The sequence below is a fragment of the Desarmillaria tabescens genome, assembly GCF_030435595.1.
Source record: "Desarmillaria tabescens strain CCBAS 213 chromosome Unknown EV420scaffold_36, whole genome shotgun sequence".
Classification (NCBI taxonomy): domain Eukaryota; kingdom Fungi; phylum Basidiomycota; class Agaricomycetes; order Agaricales; family Physalacriaceae; genus Desarmillaria; species Desarmillaria tabescens.
The window spans coordinates 258365-269680 of NW_026848335.1; the positions used below are offsets into that span (position 1 = coordinate 258365).

The window sequence follows — 11316 nt, forward strand, 5'->3', positions numbered from 1 at the left end:
TTGTGACCTATCCTTTGCAGAGCGGTGGCACTGTGATGACGACAAGCAAGACGATGACATTGCTCTGATGGAAATGTTGGAAGAAGATGACGATAATGATGAGGACGACAATGAGGACGAGATCAATTAAGTTATCCATCAAATAAAATGGGTTGCAATGACTTTGTACAATTAGTATGATCTAATATTATTTAATATCACAGAGGTAAAGTGCCGAACCGACAGATGCTATGTTTCAGACATCTACTATCAAGGGCTCAGGGTCGCATAGACTCAGCCTCTCCAGCCTAGGCAGACGAGCAAATGGAATCTCAACAGAAGGCTTCCCATCAAACGTCGTCTCTACCGTTAGCTTCGACGGTGGCGTAAGAGATCTGATGTAATCTGGACCGAGGGTGATCATGCTTGGTTGGATCTAGAGAACTTCGCTGAGCACACAAGATGCGTGATAGGAAAAGAAGGCTCTTACTTTGTCAAGAAGGGTCTTCAACTTGTTCTCTCTCCTTCTTGTTCTCAAACGGGTCGGCCTCGGCGCTGATTTCACCAGATCCAAGTATCAAGATAATGGAGAGGCTGGTAGAGTGGCTTATAATGGGAATATCCTGGAATGGCGCGAACTCGGAACTGAAGTGACGTCAAAAGTCGACGAGGCATCAGATGGATCATGTAGAGAGCCAATTGCGTATTCATATACAATATACAATGGGTTGTGTGTATACCTGTAGGCCAAGATTTTAGATCTTCACCGCGGAGTGGTAAAATCCACTTCTTTACGTTGATGGTACCTCTAGATTAGAGCGCCCTTAGTACTCCATTCTACTTCTGCGTCCCCACCTCTCGCAGTCCGCTTTCCCACCGCACCCTTCCAGTTCCAACAGTCCCACACCTTGACCGTCTGATCTTTAACGTCTTGGCTCGGATGCTCATGCTGGCCACGGGACCGAGATGTGCAAGGAGCTGAGTTCCACGGTGGCTGTTCTGGCGACGAAGATGGATGACGGCGTTGTGTAAATACTGTGTCATGGCTGTACGGGAACCAAGCTTCCTCCGGTGTTCGCAGTAGCTGTCCCGTAGATGTATCTTGGTATTTCAGATAGCCAGAATTGTCCTGCAAGGCGCTAGCAGGCGTCAAGGAAGTAGGAACTCGCTTAGTACGGTAGCCGGCAAACAATGGTAAGGAAGAAATTCCATTCAAGTAGATTCGATGGGCGCCTTCAAAGTTCAGACGGTGAAGCTCGACGCCGTCCCGGTCACTGACGTACTTCTTGAATCCTCTGTGCAACGACAAAATGTGAATGACCATGGAGATATCTGAAGGATGTGTTAGAGGTGAGCACAAGACAAGGGGGGAAGCACATTACATCGCATGTTTCCTGTAGCTGCAACTCGGTATGAAGGGTACCTGCTTGCCAGTCAAACCTATGCACCCGGATACATCATTCGAAGACATACCTCCATTTCGCGTATATCGCGACCTATATGGACCACTATCCAATTTCAATTCTTTCCCTTCTCGTACACCTTCCTATCCCACTCCTCGGACGATCTCATCTTGCCCTACTCGCCATGTTCCATCCATCTCTCCTTGGACCTGTCACCTCAGTTCGTCCAGCCTCTCCAGTCAGCAGGAGGTTCCGCATCTTCTATCAGGGCCTTTGCTTCTACAGCCCATGCAGACTGATGTGATAGCTCCGTACGAAGCAGCAAGCTTGTTGGTGACTATATACTTGTAGGAACAGGCTCCTTCAGGTATCGCACTGGAAGTTTGTTAGAATTTCGGTATTGAAGTACGTTTGGAGATAGGATGAGATATTCTGCCTGTGCTCGGCCCACCGCTCGACGTGTGTCATAGTTTTTGCTTCGTACCTGCGAGCTCAATGGCATCTCCATATCGTTTACGAAAGTCCTGGATAAAAAGGTAGCATCGTAACGCCTCCTAATAGCAGACAAATATACATGAGCCAGCATTATATTCAAGGACTATCGCGTGTTGCTTACTTACATAAAACCGGAGATATTAAGGAGGGCAGCAGGTCGTCGAAGGCGGTGGCAGTGCATCATATTTGCTATTCAAGCTGATACCCAAACAATTCGCCTTTTTTCCCCTCCGCCGACTGTGACGATGCTGCATCCCTGATAACGCATGCTATTCACGTTTTTCGAGATCATTGTGATACGCCCTGAACTATTTTATGCCTAACTAATGACTGCACATCTGCTTTGTCCATACCGTGGGAGTAACAGGCCTACCTCAAGGACGCCCTTTATCACGCGAATTCTAGTTCCAACTTCCTATGAACACTGCTAGGCTTATTGACAATATGTCATCGCGTGAAATTTTCACTCAATGTTGCTTTATAACTATGATAACACGGTGTTGTTTATCGAGCATATCGAAACAAATTTTCGCCTCAACGTAGGTCGTTCTTGCGTCGGCTTTTTGATATTCAACAACATATGAAACGGAAGGTTCATTTCTGATGGAAGTTCCATGACCGAAAAACTTATGTCATTTAGAAGCCTAGCAAGTTGACGAGGTCCCAAATCGGCTCAAAATTTCATGTTCAAGGAGGTGATTTTCAATTCGAGCTTTTCACTAAGGCTAATATCTTGGAACAGGCATCTCTGGGGTCTGGGTCCTGCCAATCTGTCGTGAGTTAGTGGAAATGTCACCGTGACAGACAGGCACCTATCTCATTGATAATATACTGGTTTGACTAGACTCTTCTGGATATCGTGTGTTATCGCATCCAAGAGGGGTAGCTCATGAATTCGTACGTGACTCCTAGTTCAACCACCAGCGGTACACGGAACTAAGTCATGTCTGTTATCACATTCGTCGAATTTGCTTCACGGGGCGTCGATATCAACTCCGCTCTCTTTGTGTTCTGGAATTCTTCAGCCTGAATGATTTGGCGATGCCGTTGTTGTTGGACGGACCATGTCGACGCCGAAGCAAAAATAATAGCTTCCAGGGCCTTGTCCAGGGGAGATGTCGGTCTCCCTTGATAAAGAGGAAGAAAGAGTTGTGATACGTGCCGATACACGTGGTAAACACCAGGATTTGCAAAAATCCAACCCAACCGATGTGTCGCCAAATTGGGAACCCGGAATAATCGCTCCTTGTTTGAACTTCTGCCTTCCCCCCTCACCACGAAAGTTTCACACATATCCGTCGCCTCCCCCGCTAGCATAGAACATTGTGAAAGCCCAATGACGGTCAGTGCGCTCTCTTCGCGAAGATCCCTACTAATTAGTGGCTGTGCTTAACGACATCTTTGGTTGACTTTTTCAACCCTCACAGACACTCCCTAGACGTGATTTATGTCTGGCGTGCCGGGTCAAGTTAACTTATAAGAGGGACATTAAGCAACTGGCAGATGCGCTTCCTAGCGGCGCGGACGTACAAGCTACCCAGTGAGTACATCTGCTGCTGCGCCACAATGCACTAATTGGCATCGATGAGCAGGCATCGGTGCACCTGTCCTGGAGGAAAATATGAGGCTCCTCCAGAGGAACCTATGGGGCACGTCGTGGCCCGGTGAATATTCCCTCTTCTTTTCTTCGCGACAACTACTCACAGCCACCCTAGCATAGCTCAAATGGGCTTTCCCCCCTACCAGCATGACTTTTCTTCCACAGACACCGGACGTCGAACGAGGTATCCTTTCCTTGAGCCTCATCCCCCACGATCTCTAGAGCGAAGGACTCATAATGGTGCCAAAGTCGAGATGAATGTCAGTAGCAGACGCCACGCCGCAAATCGACTCTCACCGACCACCTCGAGTGATTCCTCTGGAGCCTCAGATCACATCTTACTCCCTCCTATCGATGGTGATTACTCCCCATGGCGTCACCTACCTCCCGCAGGTAGCGACCAGCGCGGCGCATCGTCGAGCTGGTGCTCTTCACCCATTGAGATTTCTGGCAGGTCCTTGCTTCATTCTCACTCTGACCGATTGTCGCGGGTCTCAGATACTGATAACAGGCAAAGATATCAGCCCTACTCTCGGCCCAGGCCGCTGCTGCGCTACACACAAGTCAGCGATGAGCAGCTACCAGGGAACTTCCGAGACGACTCGACATCTCCTCCTGGCACGCTCCTGGGTAATGATCCAGAGGAAAATGTCATGACCGGAATCCACCGGCGCAATAGTTGCCATTCCAACCCTCCTCCGCCGGTGCTAGACGTGGAAGGCGGGCGTCGGTCTGCCAGGCTTCATGATTCTTTCGTTAATCGTGACCGCAAGTTGCCCCCGCTAGTCCTTGATCGTGAAGATCTTCGTTTACCCCCTGTCCGCCGACCGTATCGGTATAAAGCCACATTGCCTGAGAGTGAAGGCTATCGTTCGCGTCACGAAGACCTTCCGAGACTTAGTCGACACCAGCTGCCGACACCTCCTGGAAGTAGCTCGTCGCCGCTTGCCCCCAACTTCCGCGGATTTTCTGATCATCATCGACCCTGGCGATCAAGCCTCATTTATCAGCCTCGGGAGGCTTCGCGAGAGAGGGATCATCACGATGTTAGGGCGACTTCCGGAGGTCTGCCAACTCCCGTCCATGACTCACCAATGGACCAGGCGCTATTGGACGATAGCTATCCCAACGACAGGATTTCGACTTTGATCCCATTTTTCATGTTGTCGAGGATGACCTACGGCAAGCGAGAACGCAACGACGGCTATACTCGTGATAGGGTACTTCGTGACGCCCACGAGGACTCTAATCAATCCCTGCTGAACAGCTCCCACAACGATAAGGTATTCGGATCCTCAACCAACAAGGAGTGTGCAGCAGCATCCAGAAGTTTACCCAGCCCCATCGACGACTTGCCAATGAACGAAGCATCCTTTGACTTAAACCACGGAAATAACAGATCCCGGATGTCTGGTACCTCTACTACGTCAACGGCCAGCGACGCCTCAGTACGTGATAGCCCTCGTCGCAGAATACAGCTCGATGGTGCACATGAAGAGTCTGGCCATGTGCCACAGTCGATTGCTGCTGTGCCCGTTTCTGCGCCTTTACAATCGCAAGTGATTGGGATGTCGTACAGTCCCCCAACGTCTGATGATGAGGAAGTTGACCAGCTGAGCGAGGATAAGCCAAAGTCAGGCCCGGTTAACACAGGCTATTCTCGATTCCAGTTTATGCCAGGGAACACCACCTCTCGTACCTACAAAACGGTCTTTTATCCCGGCGACGACAAGGCTTCTCCCAGCACACCTTGGAATTCGCGTGCGATGCTTGCCCTCACTGATCCGGACCATTCTACTGTGTATGCTGACATCAGAAGGATGCGACAACTTGAAAAGGATTCACTAACCGCAGTCCCTCGCACGTCTGAATTTCACTTCTTTTATGACTCTTCCATGTCGGATATAGTTCATAATTCTCCGTACCCGAGGTCCTTGTTGTTCTCGAACGACCCCTTCCTCGATTCGTACACCGTCGAAATCCAAGAGGTCTCATTCCACGACAACTCTGCTCTGGAGGCGCACGATCCTATCGCAACATTCACTTCAACTAGTTCTACTGTCATGGATGAAGACATTGCCGCCACCTCCGAGCTCGATTCCCTCACTGACGATTTGGATCTCATCAACTTGGATCCAAGAAATTCGGACAAACCCTGAAGTATTCGATATACACTGATATGTTGATGATTGCATAGTGTTTTGAAACATCCCAAATTGCTCTTATATCCCTACTTACGAACCATGTTGCGCTGTCATCTTATTGTTGCTCTGTTGTTTGCTTTCCTTTTTAAATTTTTGCATTGCTATCTGCTATCATAAAATATGCTGAATTTTATATCTTTACTGCCTAGACGTCGAGTAGTTGTCTCTTTGTTTTCAGTGCCTTGCTATCAAGTTCTTTCCTCGCATATTCATCATGATTCATAGGCTCCCCGGCGGTAGTCCAAGCTACCTGTACATTTGTGCACGTTTGCACGTATTGTGGTGGTAGACAAGATATTGAGTTTCGGCCATAACTTCGCCGCCGGTTTTCAAGGTTAACTAAGGGTTACTTCTTGGGTAAATCGATTTTTTCCAACTTTGAGGTGCCGAATGCAACACGGCCCGGGATGACAGGGCGTGATAACACGTATTATGTAATCTCGCGACTCCGATAAAATTTGAACGAAACCAGATTCCATTTCTCCTTATCCCCTTCGCATCATCTTCGCGTAGACTCCTTTCCCCTTCCCCTTTCCTTAGATTCCTCGTCATGTCTGCTAACGAACACGCTATTCATGCCACGTTGGCCGCTGATCACTTTTTGTTCACCTCTGAGTTTGTTGGTGAAGGTACGTTGCTAGATAAAAAAAGTTCTTGACGGCCTTTGTAATTGACTGTGTGCGCAGATAAAATTTGCGATCAGGTCTCCGACGCTATCGTGAGCCATTCACTCGTGCTCTCTTTTATTTTTTTGGGCGCTAAACAGCCCTATCTAGCTCGATGCTTGCCTTGCGGAGGACCCATGATCCAAAGTCGGCTGCGAAACTGCCTCCGAGACTGGTATCATGTATGATAATGATCTTTAGCGAGATCTTCACGACGGCCCATCTGGACTCCCAAAAAATCATCCGTAACACCAAAATCCGAATCTAACTTATCCTTGTAGATCTATTGGGCAATACCACGATGTGTTCGAACGGATAGAAAACGTTACCGCGAAAAGAGTGACGTGCCTCGGTATCCGATATGCCAGATATATCAAAACATGGACAGGCATCCAGCAGGGCTATCCACCCAATGGTTTGTAAACGCTCCGTCGCTATGTCAACCCTGCTTGATCCAATGCTTTGTGATATTGTATAGGTGGAAGGGGCAGTCTCGGAAATTCCAAAAACATTAGTGTGTTTTTATTTATTCTCTTGTTAACTACGGTCGTACTCGCTATGCGAAGCATTTCGGGATTTCTTACTTCAAGGTCTAACCGATTCGTAGTCCACATTACTCAATGTACGTCGTTTTCGGGTGCCACGGGGAGCGCGACACATCACTATTCCAAATTTCCGATGTTACTTGGGCATCTTCTGTCGGGAATTTTGCTTCCGGATACTTGGCGAAGAGGCAATGTAGCGCTGCCGCTCCATGTACCGGTATATAATTCGAGGGATTTGAGGACACCGGAACGACTTGGAACGACTGGAAGCCGCCGCACTATCTTACGCAGCAACGTTCTTGACCCAGTAGGATTCAATTGCACCGCATGAAATTGAATCCAAAGTCCTCAAATGTATTCAATGTATGCTTTACTTCAATCTTCTGAATTGAATATGACCGTGGCCGTAAAAACGTTCCATGTACCAGTATTTTACCCTCCACCATAAGCCAAGCGGCAGAGCGAGCCGGCACTGACATAGCCTCCAGACATTCGGAATGCAGATTAGAACAAATTGATGGAGGCACGAATAGAAGAAAAGTGACGGATTAGTAATATTCACGTTTGCATCAAAGGCTACAGACACGAGGGAGTACACCGTACCATTGTTGTCTCTATTATCAACGAAGTCTACTGTGGAATTTGAAGGTTTGACCAGCTCTGCAGGTAAGATCCATCACATATAACATTAGTTCTTGCTCCTCAGCCGTCTAGAGAGATTTACGTCTCAAATGCTACGCTACTACCTAAACGGTGTCATGGCTTTCCTCCTGTCTCTTGTAGGCTGGTTTATTCCAGGTCGACCCACAGGTCCTCCGGACGATGCAGCGTCCGTACGACTGGATAGAGATGTTAGAAGTGGAGATGTTGCAGCTATATCCAGCGCCGTCAGATCGTATCAACAAGCAGTTCAGCTGCGACTTGAACGAGATGAACGTAGGGCAGCCTGCCTTGAAGGCCTTGGCATAGCCCTTCGGAGTTTATTCGAGGTCCGGGGAGATATAGCAGATCTGAACGAAGCAGTCGAGGGAGTTCAAGAAGCGTTGGAAATCAATCCCAAGCGTGTATCGCTTGCAGTCCTTCTCGCTGACATCCTCCGCATGCGTTTTGAAAAATCGGGTGATCATCAAGATCTGCATAGAGCCATCGACATATTATGCAGCATGCTGGCCGAGTGTGCTCCTCAATCTGCGGAATGCTTTTCGATTCTCAGCGGTCTTTGTCTGTGCAACAGTCTTCTTGTTCGCCAATCCACAGAACACCTCCAGGCAACCCGCCTCATTCCCAACCTCAGCTCGTTCAAATTACCCCTCTTTGGAAGTTCAGATTACCCCACAGCATCAATCAATTTGGCACAGGCCTATATGTACCATTTCTACGGTTCAGGCGCCCAGGAAGACTTGCGACGAGCTATCGAGTTCTACTACAAGGCACTACAGGTCCATAACAGCGGAACGGCGCGTGCCTCGTGCCTTATGGGACTTGCAAATGCAGTCTTTGCTCGTTATCAGCATTATGGGGAAGCCGAGGAGCTTCAGACGGCCCTAGAATCCTATATTGAGGCTTTGGAATACGCCTGCGAGGGAAACCTCAACATACAGTGCCAGATCGACCTTGCCGGCGCGTACCGGGCTCGATTTTATCGTGATGGAGACGATGCTGACCTCCAGAAATCATTCAATCATCTCAATAATGCCCTCATTCATTGCCCACCTGGTCATATTCACCATCCCTCAATTCTTCGTTCCCTGTGCTGGAGCAAGCTTCATCGTGTCGGCACATGTACCATTGACGACTCACAGAATTTGATTAATTCTGCCAAAGAAGCTCTGAATCTTCATCCCCTTCACCATACCGACCGTCGGAGCTGCCTTGTTCTCTTAGCGGGTGTCATGTACACCCACTTCCAGCGGGTTAGGGAGGTTGAGTATCTCAACCAGCGTGTTGAGTTACTCGCTGAATCCTTGAGCCTATGCTCCGATACACACCCTGATCATGGTAAAGCCTGTAATGCCCTGGCGGATGCATTTCTAGAGCGATTTGAATGGGCAGATGAGCGTGATGTGGCGGACCTAGATCGGGCCATACAACATGATAATCTTGCCACAAAGACAGGAAGTGCACCGCCTTGGAGATATCGACCGAAGGCTCTGCTATTTCGTTATTTCCTCGCAAAGCAAGAAGATGACAAGAAAGCTGCTAAAGACGCGTTACTCCAAATATGCAGGTCCCCGTACTACAGTTACCTCAGCCGCATCAGAATGGCAATGCAGTGGTCAAGTGTAACCCGGAGTCGGGGATCTCGTTTTGCAGACCTTACTATTCTAGGATACGAGATTGCCATAGAACTGCGCACTCAACTGGCTTCATTTTCTCATCAAAACACCCAAACTCGTATCGGTAATCTAGCTGAAACTGGGGACCGTTTCGCGACGCGCGTCGCAGCCTTGACGTTGCGTGCGTCAGGACCAGCTCGAGCTATAGAGCTCTTAGAGCAGTCAAGGGCAGTGTTCTGGACGCAAGCATTGCAATTACGAAGCCCTTTTGACGGTCTTCCAGACGGTCTACAAAGGGAGCTACAAGATACTGCTCAAAAGCTTGACGCGGCACCCAATGATAACTTCCTGACAGAAAAACAGGTAACCGAACGAAAGAACGCGGCGGCCAGATTCGAGTCACTGCTTCAGCAAGCCAGAAGTGTCCCGGGATTTGAGGGTTTGTTACTTTCCAAGTCGTACGACCAACTCTCAGCGGCTTCGACGAATGGGCCTGTTGTCATCCTGCTGGGAGACGACGTTGCGATGGATAGCTGCAATGTCATTATCATTAGGTCCCCAGGGAGTTGCCCTGAGCATTTTGCGTTGCGGAGAATCTCTACATATAAGCTGAAGAAGAGCTTAGAAGACTTCAATACGGCGCGTCAGGCACGCGAGTCGGAGCCAACTTTCTTCGGAGATGATGATGATGAGTCGCATGGCGACCCTGATGACTCACGCAAGATGATCCTCATGCACTGGAAGGCGGAATATAGAGGGTTGCTGGCTAGCCTGTGGTTGCAAATCGTAAAGCCCATTATCGATCATCTAGGATTCACGGTAGGGAATCAGAATTTCAACAACAATGAAACTTGCTGAGCATTTTATCAGCGATCTACAGGGCGTCAGCGTCCAAGAATCCACTGGTGCCCTACGGGAGAATATGCCTTTCTCCCTCTTCATGCTGCAGGACTGCGCTTTAAGGGATCCGACAGTGAATGCACGTTGGATTATATGGTGTCGTCATACACACCCACTATAGCAGCTCTTCTGAGGGCTCAAGAGCTCTCCGAGCGCATATCCGAGTCTGCCAACATCAAGGTGCTGGCGGTTGCTCAACCGACTACTCCAGGACACACTTCCTTGCCAAACACAGAAAAAGAGATCCATGCGCTTGAGTCAATCCTTCCGAGTGATGGTCTAATACGACTCCGAGACAATATCCACTTAAAGCTTGCGGAGACCAACAGCAATGTCACAGTCTCCCAAGTCGTGGAACAGCTTCCTGGTGCCTCCATTTTGCATCTCGCTTGCCATGGACATCAAGACCAAGACTCCCCATTGAACAGTGGTTTTGCCTTAGAAGATGGATTTCTAACAGTCCGCAAACTCTTTGAAATGCAGACCCCACGTGCACGCCTCGCCTTTCTTAGTGCATGTTCGACGGCAGCAGGTTATCAGAGACTACCTGACGAACCGATCCACCTGGGTACTACAATGCTGTTTTCCGGGTTTCCCAATATTATCGCTACCCTTTGGTGAGTCTTGTGCGAACCTTTGGAAGATTGCCATTAACGATGACACGCGCCTAGGACTATGGGTGATAGAGACGGACCAGATGTCGCCAGGGACGTTCACACATGCCTTTTTGACTGTTCTTTGCATACATGGCACCTTGATGGTGATGGCATCGCTTATGCCCTTGACGAGGCTGTCAGAAATTTAATTAACAAAGGTGTAGATCCAAGTCGCTGGGCGACATACATTCACATAGGACCGTAATACCTGCATAGTGTCACAGCCACTGACTGAGTTCTAGCAGTTTCATTCTGTCACCCTTGATCAAGTCACTGCGACTGCTCAAAGTCCCGTTGTCGTCTTGCCAGTGATCTGATTCTGTGATCACGTCGTTCGATCTCGTAGGTAAACCTTGAGCGCGCAGGCTACATCATTATAGGTTTCCTAGTCGGTGCCTTCGTATGTTCCTGCGTTGTGGGGGCTCATGGAGGACGTTGCTGCCAGATGGTTTGTTAATATTTATAGATGAGACGAAGTTACTGTTATACTGGCGCATCTTTCATTCCTTCTCTTACTTTTACTTCTCATGTATCAAGTACTACACTTGACTGGGTGTCTATTGTACGTATTGGATGTTGTCAGTCGTATGTAA

The 11316-nt window shown here is 48.7% G+C and overlaps 3 protein-coding genes across 3 annotated transcripts; 2 read left to right on the forward strand and 1 right to left on the reverse strand.

The window, feature by feature from the left end:
• Nucleotides 1-756: 756 nt before the first annotated feature.
• Nucleotides 757-1581, reverse strand: EV420DRAFT_751564 (uncharacterized protein). Its single transcript, XM_060483340.1, has 3 exons — nucleotides 1453-1581; nucleotides 1362-1402; nucleotides 757-1311 (listed from the first exon to the last, which is right to left on the reverse strand). The coding sequence occupies exons 2-3, from the start codon at nucleotides 1366-1368 to the stop codon at nucleotides 788-790; spliced, it is 531 nt and encodes a 176-aa protein (XP_060327244.1). The 5' UTR covers nucleotides 1369-1402; nucleotides 1453-1581; the 3' UTR covers nucleotides 757-787.
• A 1632-nt stretch (nucleotides 1582-3213) lies between these two features.
• EV420DRAFT_1482881 (uncharacterized protein) lies at nucleotides 3214-5636 on the forward strand (the record flags this gene model as incomplete). Its single annotated transcript, XM_060469930.1, has 4 exons — nucleotides 3214-3219; nucleotides 3305-3417; nucleotides 3470-3541; nucleotides 3584-5636. 4 exons carry the CDS (start codon nucleotides 3214-3216, stop codon nucleotides 5634-5636), a joined length of 2244 nt encoding a protein of 747 aa, XP_060327245.1.
• A 1796-nt stretch (nucleotides 5637-7432) lies between these two features.
• On the forward strand, nucleotides 7433-11059 carry EV420DRAFT_751686 (CHAT domain-containing protein). The gene is made up of 4 exons (XM_060483341.1): nucleotides 7433-7557; nucleotides 7606-9986; nucleotides 10038-10684; nucleotides 10739-11059. Exons 2-4 carry the CDS (start codon nucleotides 7623-7625, stop codon nucleotides 10926-10928), a joined length of 3201 nt encoding a protein of 1066 aa, XP_060327246.1. The 5' UTR covers nucleotides 7433-7557; nucleotides 7606-7622; the 3' UTR covers nucleotides 10929-11059.
• Nucleotides 11060-11316: the final 257 nt, after the last annotated feature.